General features: G+C 34.8%; 1 protein-coding gene across 1 annotated transcript in view; it reads right to left on the bottom strand.

Annotated features, from left to right (window-relative positions):
- The window catches only part of LOC119640058 (extracellular sulfatase SULF-1 homolog), an 81455-nt gene that overhangs the window by 6769 nt on the left and 61420 nt on the right, over window positions 1-13266 (bottom strand). The window contains exons 2-5 of the mRNA XM_038037833.1: window positions 2172-3413; window positions 1928-2097; window positions 718-1044; window positions 285-655 (exon numbers count right to left, since the gene is read on the bottom strand). Coding sequence (XP_037893761.1) covers window positions 285-655; window positions 718-1044; window positions 1928-2097; window positions 2172-3092 — 1789 coding nt within the window. The 5' untranslated portion in view covers window positions 3093-3413. The remainder of the gene's footprint in view (window positions 1-284; window positions 656-717; window positions 1045-1927; window positions 2098-2171; window positions 3414-13266) is intronic.

The raw sequence follows: 13266 nt of genomic DNA on the forward strand, positions 1-13266 counted from the left end.
TCGATATTGACTGTAGCCAATAAAATATGTATTTACTGAACTCTTCAACGAATGTTTCCATGCGTTGCAAATATTTGGCTTAAGTAGTATGCCAACCTGCGTCGAAAATAGGTATTTAGGTAAGGTGTAACTATTTGGAATCGCAAACAAACAATAAAAATTTTCATCTTTGTGAACTGTCTAAACCGAATAAAGCCTTTATTTTTTAGAAGCAAAAAAACAAAAAAAAAATATTCATCGATCCCGAGGCAACTGTTTACTCCGAATGATATTTTGGTTTATACCTTTTTCAACTTCAGCGAATTGCTCTTCTTCGCGTGATTCCAAATCTATAACATCTGAATAAATGTCTGTAGGGGATGCTGCTGTTGCCCCGTTCATCATTATTAGATCCTCGACGAAAGTGCTATTCGCCAATTTCATATTAAATTTTTCTATTTGTAATCTGGCTCTCGATTCGGCTATTTGTTCGGGTGTTTCACGGCGTCCGGAACTTTCAATTAAGAATGTATCCGGCCAAGAATCGCGTATGTTTCTATGTTTATTGAATAATAACGGTAGAATACTGCGACCATCCATATGCGCAGGAGCGGGCACACCACCCAAATCCAAAAATGTGGGAGCTAAATCCACATTCAAAACAATTTCTTCTACCCTAAACAGATTTTTAATTATTATTAGTTGTATGTATGGAAAGAAAATTCCAACTTTACTTACACTCTAGAAGGCTGTATACCAGGACCACGCATTAAAAATGGTACTCTTACATCAAATTCGAAAGGGAAACTTTTACCCTTTATCAGGCCGAATTGACCCAAATGATAACCGTGATCGGATGTGTATATCAAATATGTATTATCTATTTCGCCGAGAGTCTTCAATTCATTATAAACTCTTTCGACGGCTACGTCTACGCTTTGAAGTGTTTGCAAACGTTTTGTCATAAGTAAGTCGGTGAAACGTTTATGCACGGGTTCCATCGGTTGAGTCACTCTTAAAATCCATTGCTTATCCGGATTCGGAGCCAAATTATAAGAAGGTGTGCTGCAAAAAAAAAATAAAGAAAACAGATCCGAAAATATTTTAAATAAAAATATTATGGATTATACCCATCACCGAAGGATGAAGGAGATCATCAGAGACCCCACAAAGTATATATATATTCTTGATTAGTATCAAATTTTAAGTCGATTTAAACATGTCCATCCGTCCGCCTGTCTGTCTGTAAGATGTCAATTCTCCTGGCCGCAAAAATGGACCTATCCAGTTCAAATTCGGCAGAAACTTTGGAAGCTCTTGTACGCATGTTGGGCCAAATCGGTGGAAGGATACACTTACAGTACTACGTAAAATGAGAAGATCTCTGCTTTTCGAAAGTAATACAAAATTGGTTTTTCCTTCATTACTCATAAACTAGAGTACATAAGTGTACAAAAATTTGAAAGTTTATTATGTGGGTAATGTTGTAGCACCTGTACAAAAATGGGAAAAATTTACTACGCCTATCCAATATTATAGCATATTAACTTTTAATTTTTTTTTTTTCAAAACCTTTCCAAGGGGCAAAAGCAATCTTTAAAAACCCCATAAAGTACGTAAATTCTTGGCCAGTTTCGAATTTGAAATGCACCTAAAGGCGTCGGTGTATTTGTCTGTCCATCTGTCTCCCGTTAACGAAAGTGAAGATATCGTCAATAAATTTGCAAAAGACTTAAACTTCTTCAAGGATACACCTACAAATGCCCACGTGGGCAAGACCTTTTACTTTGAAAATAGAAAAAAACAGCTGCGTCCACTCCATGTTATAGAGTATGATATTTAGTTCTTTTATTTTTTTTTTTTTGTTTTTTTTTTAGGATAACGATGATGGATATAAAAGATTCGATTACGAATCCTACTTGTTTTTTCTTTTTGGTGTAAAACTTACTGATGAGTGGTTACATTAAAAAATAAATGATTATATTGCGGGGCCGAGTCCTCGGGACCATGAGGCGCAGGAAAACTCATTGTCAGCATCACAGGTTTTCTTTGGTTTTGTTGTTTGGAAGAACGTAAAAATGCTATCGAATCGTTAGCTATTAGATCGGGATAGTAGTCCTTGCAATGGAAAGAAACAAAAAAAAAAAAAAAGGAAAGCATTATTAAGGCAAAAATGAAGACTTACTCTATACCTTATTGTAATCGAAACCGTGCTTAATTTTCTGACCGTTCATATTAATGCTGTAATTGTAATATTTGGAGTTCATGATTAAACCGCCCCACTCACGCCAACCGGGCGGTATATAGGAACCATTATATTTATTCAGGTATTTGCCAAAGTAACCAGTTCGATAGCCGGCATTTGATAGATAGGTGGCAAAAGATCTAGTCTCGTGCGTGGCTTGCCATTGAGGGCTCGAACAGTTGTCGTTATTCGTGAATACCATGTGATTGTGTACGTACATGCCGGTTAATAAAGATGAACGCGCTGGACAGCACATGGGTGTGGTGGTGTAAGCGTGACGAAATTCTGCACCACCATCTCTTAGGATGCGCAATGTACGCGGCATGAAATTTAAAGATCCCAACTCGGCGTCCTGGTCATCCGTTAAAATTAAAATAATATTCGGTTTCCGAACACTGTACGCATTCGAATCGCGCGATATTCTTCGAAATGATTGACTAGCAACGTTAGCGCCACCATTCATCGTTGTCGTCTTCATCGTCGTCGTCGTCGTCGTATCCGTTGCAACGTTAATTTTCTGCTTTCCCAATGTATGTAAACGTTGCCGATGATCATGTAGCAGTTGCTGCTTTTGTTGCTTTTCTCGATGATAGCTTGGCTTGGATGTTTGTTGACCTGTTTGCTGTGGCTGCTGTGGTCGCAGTTGTGCTCTATGACGTTCGTCTTTGTGTCGATAAATTGACTTTGACTCTTGTTGTTGATCTCTTTTCTCTCTCCATAAATCGTTGCTATTATATTTCGGCGTATGATTCAAATTTATTCTTTCCTTGGCAGCTACTGTCTGTACGTTCGTGTGTATGAAATTAAGCGTAAACGCAATGCTTATGATAGCAAATAATGCTAATTTACGTAAACTCTTTAGATGCATTATAGCTTTGTTTGCTTTTCATTTGTTTTTCTACATACATTTAATTTATATATATATATATATATACATACATATATATATATATAAGTATATACGTATATATGTCTTCATTTATGCATATATCTATAGCGCTAATTGTTTATCACAGTTAGTGGTTTATTTAAGGGTTAATTTTTTTTTTTTTTTTTCTTTTTTGTTCTGTTTATTATGCTTTTTAAAAATTATTTATTTTTAAACCAAATCCATTATATATGTTCAGCGATTGTCCAGCAGTTGATTGTTTCTTTATATTAGTAGGCTTCTGTTGATGTTGCGTGGACTCTGTATAAATAAATTAATGAAAATGCATTACATTAGAAAAGTAACAAATGAGAACACTATAGCACTACTAAATACTCTGCACCACTTCGTTTAATAAGGTTGTTCATATTTGACTTATGACTTTTCAATAAATGGCTTTATATGGGAAAAAATTCGAAAAGCGGTCAGACTCGAACCGTTTTGATCAGCGGTCATACTTGGGGCAAAAGAAGTCGATCTACTATATTTTATGAAAATATCTCAAAGATTGCGCCCCGTAGGCTGAACACTCAAGAAAACAAGACAGACGGGCAGGTAAGCTTAGACCGTTACAATAAAAGGTAGGTTTGTCTCAAGTCCACGAGAAAACAAGACGGACAGATAGACGGGCAGACAAGCTTACATTGTTATAATAAAAGGCGAATCTACCTCAGGTTCAACAGAAACGGACAGACGGACAGACAAGCTTAGATCGTTATAATAAAAGATGGATCTATCTCAGGCCCACAAAAAAACAGGTCAGGCAGACAGATAAACGCACGGGCTTACTTAGATCGCTATAATAAAAGGTGGGTCTATTTCAAGTCCACAGAAAAGCAAGACATACGAGCAGACAGACGGGCAGGTAAGCTTAGATCGTTATAATAAAAGATGGATCTATCTAAAGTCCACAAGAAAACAAGGCAGACAGGCAGGTAGACAGACGGGCAGAAAAGTTTAAATCGTTACAATAAAAGGTGGATCTATCTAAAGTCCACAAGAAAACAAGACAGACAGGCAGAAAGGCGGGCAGACGGACAGACAGCTTAGATAGATTTAGAAAATGATTCCGAATCGATCAGTATAATAAGAGATGGGTTTAGCTTCTTCTACTTTCCGGGTGTTACACACGCCTGCACAAACTTAATGTACTTTGTACCACAAGCGGTGTAGTGTATAAAGAGCACCATACAATAGCACGGCTATATTTATGTTATATAAATATAAGAATAAAACATAAAAGTGAAACATGAACTTAAACGTCAAAACCATATATATATATATAAAAACCAAACTTTAATTTGGTATATGGTGGAGAGAATAATAAAAGAGAAAAGCATGTTGAGCGAGGGAAAAAAACGCGTACAAGTTATGAATGAAATAAGGAAATCATATTATTTCTACTTTCGCTGTTAGTTTCCTTAGAATGACAGCCGAGTTAAAAAAGGACAGATTATGTAGAGAGCAAACAGGAAGGTAAGTGTATAATAAAGTTAAAATATTAACCTGTACGGACTGAAGAAAAATAAACTGTAACGTAATATAATCTTTCCGTTGCTAATGGCAGAGTTTGTTGTCAGAAGCAGTTCAACTATATATACATCCCTTAGCTGTTCATGGACGCGTTTCAATTTTTCTTTTCTTAATATACGGAATTTGGGTTAGGAGAGAGTAAGCATTAATTTAAAGAAATTTTCCGATGAAAGGTACCAGATCGGATAAAATCGTTTCAGTATTCTCCGCTTATCTCCATCTCTGTCTATACCTTACACCACTTGTGGCACGGAGTACTAAGTACACGGTGTACTAGGTTAATGCGGATGTTTCTAAGACGTAGAAAAGCTTAAGACAGACCCATTTTTTACTATATCGATCGATTCAGAATCGCAATCTGAATTGATCTAAGTCTGTCTGTCCGTCTGATCAATTTGTGTTTTTAAGTTACAGGTAAGCAATTCTTGAGATATGTGGTTGAAATTTGTTACAGTGACGTGTTTTGATCAGTAGCGTTATTGAAAATGGATCGCATCGATGCACTTTTTCGACGACTGCACATATAACGCCCTTATCTAAAAAATCCTTATATGTGAAAAAAATTGTAATTTTCAAAATTTCTCGGCAAAAGTGGCTAAGTACCAGTGTTTCGTCATTCTAAATTGGTATGAGAACTTTGCTAACCAGCTGAAGCAATTTTTCGACTTCTCTCATATAACGTAAACTGAAGCTCATGCGACAAGAAGGTACAATTTTCAACACTTCATGATGACAATTATATCATGGTAGTGATTTAACATAAAAAAATTAATTGCGCCAAATCTGGATCATCTTGATCTATTTTTTGGCTTTCACAACATCTATACTTTTGGGCATGGTGCTTTTGGTCAGAGAGACAATTACCTATTGATTAAAGTAAGTGGTAATCCATAGAAGAAACAGGCGAAAGCATATCCCAAGCGTTTTCTCCAATTTCCAAGTAGTGTTACTCTTACTCATTACACTGACTAAAGAGAGGGTTAGTTTTTCTTTAAGTAATCGATTGACTTGGAGAGGAAAATATTCGAATAAAATATTTGTTCAAAATGAGCGCTTGTTTGGGTGCAAAAGTAGATATATATAATTGAATTTGAAAGTTTATGAGGCTTAAAATTTTTGAAATTTCAAATCGAAGCAATAATGGTTCGTCGGTAAAAACTTGCAATTTTTTTTGGCTTGATTGATTATAGTTTCATCTAAAAAATACTATGAAATATAATCTCTTCAGATATAATAAGATATTTATTTTTCCTCTTTCTTTTTTTTTTTTTCTTTTTTTGATGATTTACTTACTGTCTTCTCTTTCATATTACATAGTAAAGCCTTTTAAATTATTCCATTAGATTCAATCAGTTGCGTGATGAATACAAACCGATGATATGCATACGTACGGCCTACACGTTGTAATGATGTCAATTAAACCTACACCTACAGAAATCTGTCTACAAAGCTACTTAAACTTGGCGACATTTCCTTGTGATCTAATGAAGAAGATTATAATGTAAATATAAGCTGTTATATATATATATTCTGTTATATAGATATATTCATGTATTCTTTATGATCTGTATTAGTGACGTTCGGACATATGAACAATTAAAACGTGCTAACTTATTAACATAACATAAAGCAATGCTTTGAGAAAAAAAAGTCAATTTTCGTCTCATCAGTAATATGGCCATACTTTGTTGTTGTTATTGTTGTTGTTGTCTACTAAATGTCTGCCTGTGTTAATTTACGAGTTGAGGAGAATAAAACGCTAACGTATGGAATATAGTGAAACCAGAAATATGAACTATTGCATATGCAAACTTAAACATATTCATACAAACGCGCATACATACATATAAAAGAGTTTTAATTATTGCGCTTACGAAGTCTGTTGAAGATATTGCTTTGCTTGTCTACTTATGTATGTAATACATGCAATAGTTTACGACTGTAAGAAAAAAAAAAATACAAAAAAAAATAAGGAAAGACAGACGGGAAAACGCTTATAAGGCATATCAACATTTCTGTAATCAAAGCCAAAGAATATTTTATTTCTACGTAAAATACCTATTCATTTATTTAGTCATGTATGTTAAAAATTTGAACATATCTACCTATATATTACAACATAAGAAGTAAGAGCTGTCGTAACTTTTAACTGTTTATCAAATCTGTTTAATAGTGAAGACTTCATTAATTACTTTAAAACCTTTAAAGCGTATATAAGATACGTATGCCGGCAGATGCATAGGATTAGGTGTGAAATGCATTGTGAGTAAGTAAAAAAACTATTGGGTTAATAGGAAAGTAATACACAAGAGACCGCAATTAAAATGCCATAAAAATATATATATCAAATATATATATCTGTCCTACTTTTGTATGCATGATGACGACCTCGAAAGTTTGCCTGAAAGAAAACATTTAGTCCAACGCTGTTTCCTATCACTGAGTAAATTCTTTTATGAGATCGATCACAATGAGAATCGAGGGAACGATTTAGCACCGTCTGTCTGTCTGTCTCTCCTACTTTTGCCCGAAAGAAAACATATAGTCAAACACTACATCCTATCACTTCCTTCAAGCCTAGAACAATCAGTCAAGTCGTTTGTGAGGTCGATCACACTTATGAATTTTCGGTTTTATCAAACAATGGATACAACTTTATTTCTTTTTTCAGTTTGGACCATTTTCGCTGTGTTGTTGTACTGTTAAACAAGGCAACCCGAAAAGCCTATTACACTTATCAAGCTCTTAGTTCTCTAGCTCAAAGACTCTTCGCGGATCCAACCACATTGTCCAACTCGGAGCACCGTACTTTGTTCGGCGTTATGAAATGTTCGTCAAAAACTTGTTGTTGTATTCTGCGGAAGGCCAAGTATTTATAAAGGATGGAAGACAATTTAAGCCGCCCCATTACAGAATTTATGCAAATTGATATTTAAGACACTTGTTTAAAGCCTTAGTTTAGGGATAAAATTTCGTGCCTAATAAGCAGATCAAGAGTTTATGCTTCCATCACAAATCATAAAAACATTCGATCCTAACCTAAAATCGTTAGGAAGAGTCTTCTTTCCTTAGCTAAGTTGGTCTACAGTTACCAGAGCTTATTATTTTTCTCGTTTGTTTTGCAATCAAGTCTCTAGCTTAGTAGTGGCTTTGCAAACCTTACGTTAGAGTCACTTAAGCTCATCCTTTTGCCCAATTGTTTTGCCGTGAAGTCTCTAGCATAGTCATGGCTTTGAAAACCTTTGTGAAGTTGGCTACAGTCACTGAAGCTCATTCTTTTTCCCACTTCTGGCCGTGGCTTTAAAAACCTTAGTTAAGTTGGTCTACAGTCACTTATGCTCATTCTTTTCCTCATTTGGTTTGCAATCAAGTCTCTAGCAAAGTCATGGCTCAAGTTGAATATTAAATCCGATTATCGTTAATAAAAACCTTGGTTTAAGTGGTCGTCCGGGATATGCAGGAATAGATCTGCATTCTTGCAATCATATCTTGCAAGCTGTTGGTCGTTATTAAAAAATTTCGGCCATAACTTGGTAAAAATTCTTTTTTTTTACCCTGGATAACTTACACTAACTTAGTTCTCTCTTTCTTTTCCCCTCTTTGCGCATGCTTTTCCCTTATCCGCCTGAGTAGCCGAGTAGATAAGAATTGCGACTGTCAAGTTAGTGTTCGGAGGTTTAAATCTTATTGTGGTAGAGAGGTTTACTTTTGTCGCAGCCATAGCGAATGCTGAGCCGGTAAAGGCATAACATTTATTGATTGGACTCAGATCCACAAGGCTGCGGCCACCACGTCTCTATTTCTTTCCTTTCGGCCGTCATTACGTTACGCGAGTAGGAGGAATTCCCTGAGTGAAAAAAAAAAACGTGTCTACCAAACACGCCATGAAAGCAATGCTGTCGATGTCAACTGACTTTAATTCTGTATTTTATGAAAAATTGTCCGTAATCTTGAGATATGAAAATCAAAAGAAAAATTCCTCTAAGCCACTACGATGAGCGGTGCAATGCAAATATTCCGTCGATATGATATTGATTGAACGTTGCTTTGACCGGTTTTGAAATACTTGAAAATTGTTTTTAATTGCTTGTCATTGCATTTTAAAAAATAATATTCCGTTAATTCGCACTTGATAAGCTAAAAGTTTCCCATAATCATATGAAGTCTTTTACTTAGTGGATATTAATTTAATCAACAAAAACAAAAAAAAAAAAAAGAAAAGAAAAAGTGCAAAACAAACAAGCGATAGAAAAACAAAGTACAAAATGAACAGACATATATATACCCTACATTGGTCGATTGGTTAATAATGACGTCATGGCCGAGTAAGCTTTAATGAACGAGGAAAGCCAAGATTTTACCGAAACAAGTAATAATTTGCCGAACCGTAGCGTGAAACCTCCTCAAAATAAACGCCTTCTATATATTTTATATATCAAAGGAAATACGTTTTCCTGCACTTTATGGTCAAAATGTATGCTAAAGTTCGCAAGAATTCTCGGATTGCAAACAGTGCACAATCTATTTACCCAAAACTACGACGCTCGATATATTGCATACATGAATTTCGCTTCAGATTTAGCATAGATATTTAAGCGTGAATTATGCTGGAGGCTTATATTTATTTTGTACGGACGCACCTAACACGCGGAAGGGCTTAACATTGTACCGATCTAAGGCTGTCTGTCACAATTTTATGCAATACCCGCACGGGTACCTTTTGTTATATATATACATATATATATACATATATTTACTAATTTCTGTCCGTCTGTCCGTCTGGTGTTTGTCTATGTAAACTTGTGTTCAAGCTATAGGTCGCAATGCCCGGAAGGAGTTAAAATGGTACCATTGATCTTTTCTTACAACGATCAGAATCATTTTCCGAATCGATCTAAACTTGTCCTTCTGTCTGCCCGCGATACCCCCAAAAGGGGATAAGACAGGACAATTCATCTTTTATTGCAACAATCAGAATTATTTTTCGAATCGACCTAGACTTGTCTGTCCTTCAGACATTAGTCTATGTATTTTTGTGTTCAACCTTTAGATGGAATGCAAATTTCGAGATATTTTGTAGGAGCATAGTCTATTGTAGTGTTTTGTTCAAGTGTTTGTACCAATCTATCTCGATATTCGAGATATGAAAACTCAATTTATGAGAATTGAATCCTTTCAGGTCATAAGTACAATACTTTACATATCATCAAATTATTATTATTGTACTCTGTGGAAGTCATTAGCACTTAATATCAAAACAACTGTCAGTTCAAATTAGTTTACAAGTAGCAAGTAAAGGATTTAATAATTCACAAATGCAATTAGTTATTACTAATTATAGTGTTTGAATATTTCACTTTATAATTCATTTAAGTTACGTCCTAATATACACTTCTGTTAATTCATTTTCCTTATCTCATTATCTTACCTAGTCCAACAATTTTAATTTCAATATTAATTAGCAATTATTAATGGCATAATTTTGTTATGTTTAATAATTATAAGTAAACCAATTTTTCATTTATTTATTTATTTTTTTTTTTGATATGATCAGACTCTGAAGTGATGTCCTCTATATAGCGTATTACGGTGAAGGTCAGAAATAAGTGTGAAGAAAGAGATAGGGAGTGGCCGCGGCTTGGTAGTTGTGTGCCCCATCTATTATGCCCTCACCGACCGAGCATTGACTATAGCTACGAGCACATTGCCATCAAAGTAAACCTAACCAGCAAGTAAACCTCCAATGTTTCGTCATATTTGAAGCTGAAGCGAGCAGCGGAGTGATGAGGTTATGCCCAGTACATAGCGTATTACGGTGAAGGTCAGAAATAAGTGGGAAGAAAGAGATAAAGATTGGCCGCGGCATGAGAGCTGCCTATAACTACAAGCATATTGTCTAACCAGCAAGTAAACCTCCAATGTTTAGTCATATTTGAAGCTGAAGCAACCAGCGGAGTGATGATGCCCAGTACAGTGGGAAGAAAGAGATAAAGAGTGGCCGCGACATGGGAGACGGACGGACAGACGTGCTTCGATTGATTTAAAATTTGATATTTACTAAAAATGCATACACTTTATAGAGTTTTTGAAAGAGTTTGCATATAACCCACAACCCTCCTTCGAGTAATGGGCATAGAAATTTATGACCAGCGATTTGTTTTTCTAAATAAACTTACGAATCTTAATACGTAACTTTATAATTAAATTGGTTCAAAATTCAAGTTAATCGCGAATACGTGTACACCGATACGTACTTCTAAGCGTTAGAAGCATTTGCGATGCTTAGCATAAACTCTATGATTAGCGCATATAAAAGAAACATTTTGCTACGAATGCAGGTTTATATGCACACGTACTATGTTTATATATGTATATATATATATAAAATATATATTAACACACACACACACTCATATGCACAAACATTTTTCAATTTCTATAAAAGCACACACACGCACAAAACATTTCTCAACTTCTTTATAGCTAAATAAAAAAAAAAAAAAAAATTAGTGATAATAATTTATAATAATCAAAGCACACGTGAATGAATAAATTGAGTTTTAGGTCATCAATTAAATAACTTAACACGTAAGAGTTTTCCAATCTATACAATTAATCTTCATTGACTATGCTTTTCATAAATATTATGAAAGAATAAGAAATCAGTTCAAGTCAGATTAAATGTAAAATATTTTACGTTTTGCAAACGCAAAACTCGATAAAAGTCATTTTAGTTATTAAAGTCAATAAATTTTATTTTGTCGCGTGCATAAAAATGTATTTAACGGGCACTCTTGACAAGCGATATAGGTGCAGATAGTAGCTATTTAGCTATGTAGCAGTCAATCACCGTAAACGTTTGTTAGAAAATTATTGCAAATGACAATCACAAACTGTTTTAACGCCAACTATACGTACATACATACATATGTGTGTATGGGGAGAATATTATTGACAATGACTTACATAGTTGCACAATATGCCAATACATTCATTATCGTGATTCATTAGAATGCAAACTATAACGAACTACGTATATGCAAAAATGTATTTCAAATCAATCATTAATGGAGAAATGCATAAAATTCGAATTATAGGTATTCTCGGTCAAATTTCTTTTCATTATTGTAAGTATTTTTGTTTCCTTTTAACACGATACGTATGCTCTGCAGAATTGCTTGCAAAAGAACTAAAATAAAGTAATAGGTTTCTTATAGCAAGGTGAGCTATATGTAGTGCAGTTTCGATACTCACATGGAGTACATATAGAAGATGTGCCTCAATTTCAGCTAACGGAAAAACTTCGTGGCATTTTTTCCCCAAAAACTCGAAGATATTTTTTTCTGTACTTTCAATGAATTTTGTTAAACCGTTTCAATCTACGATCTGTTGTCACTTTTTGGACCATTGCCGTAAACTTTCTACGCCGTAGGATTTCTAGGCAAATAATTGAACAAGGGCACTTCATAGAGTTCTCTTGAAATCAACTTTAGGCAAAGATTCACAAAGAGCGAAATAAATGATAGTCGAGCAGAGGAAAGTCCTAACTATGCGGTGGATTCATCGAAACTTCTTAGCAAAACTCTCTCAGGGTTCCCGAATCAATGCACACATCTGTGGTCGGGTATTGTCGCGATGAAAAATGCAACACTGACCAACATTTTATATACTTGATGGAGTCGTCGATGTTAGCTTCTAGGCGTTAAAAACGTATTGAAAAAAATTATATTAGCCATGAGCAAAATATCAATTTTATAGCCCTTTTAAAGCATCGACGGTGTTGTCAGTTTACTTGGTACTGTAAGCATCTTCCTCGACCGATTTGGTCCATTTTCAATACCAACCTGCGTGCAAGAGCCAGATCCCATAAAGTATATATATTTCTGATTAGCATCAAATTTTAAATTGACTTAAGCATGTCCGTTAGTCTGTCTGGGTAATGTCTGTCTCCTGGACGCAAAAAATGAAGCTATCGACTTCAAATTCGTACTAAGTAAAATGAGTACATCTCTGTTTTTCAAAAGGGATGAAATATTGGTTCTTTGCTCATTACTCATAAACTAAAGCACATAAATTTACAAAAATTTGAACGTATATTCTATGGGTAGATGCTGTAGTACCTGTAAGAAAATAGAAAAAATTTACCATTCTTACCCAATATCTTTGTGTATTATAATTTAATTTTTTTTTTCACTCTCACACATTTTTTTTTCGACTCCAACGGCCGTGCGCCTTTGCGACAGAAATTTTTGAAAATAAAAAAGTTCAGCTTCGCCCACTCCCTATTATAGAGCATGAAAATGTAATTTCTTTCCCCTTTTTTTGACCTTTTTAGGTTAAAGGTGATGGTTACAAAAGATTCGGTTATGACCGAATATAATCTTTCTACTTTTTTTTAAATATACTTTATCGTAAGTGTGACCACTCCTGAAACTATATTTTGATCTCCCATGGGCCACAGCTCGTTTCTGATAGAGGTTTTTTTTATAGAATTGGCCATTAGTTCTGGTATAACTATCATATATATAAAACATGTAAGAACATGCAGTCGGGCAAGGCCGACCATTAAATACCCTATACG

Source organism: Glossina fuscipes, unplaced genomic scaffold, assembly GCF_014805625.2.
Source record: "Glossina fuscipes isolate IAEA_lab_2018 unplaced genomic scaffold, Yale_Gfus_2 114, whole genome shotgun sequence".
Lineage (NCBI taxonomy): Eukaryota > Metazoa > Arthropoda > Insecta > Diptera > Glossinidae > Glossina > Glossina fuscipes.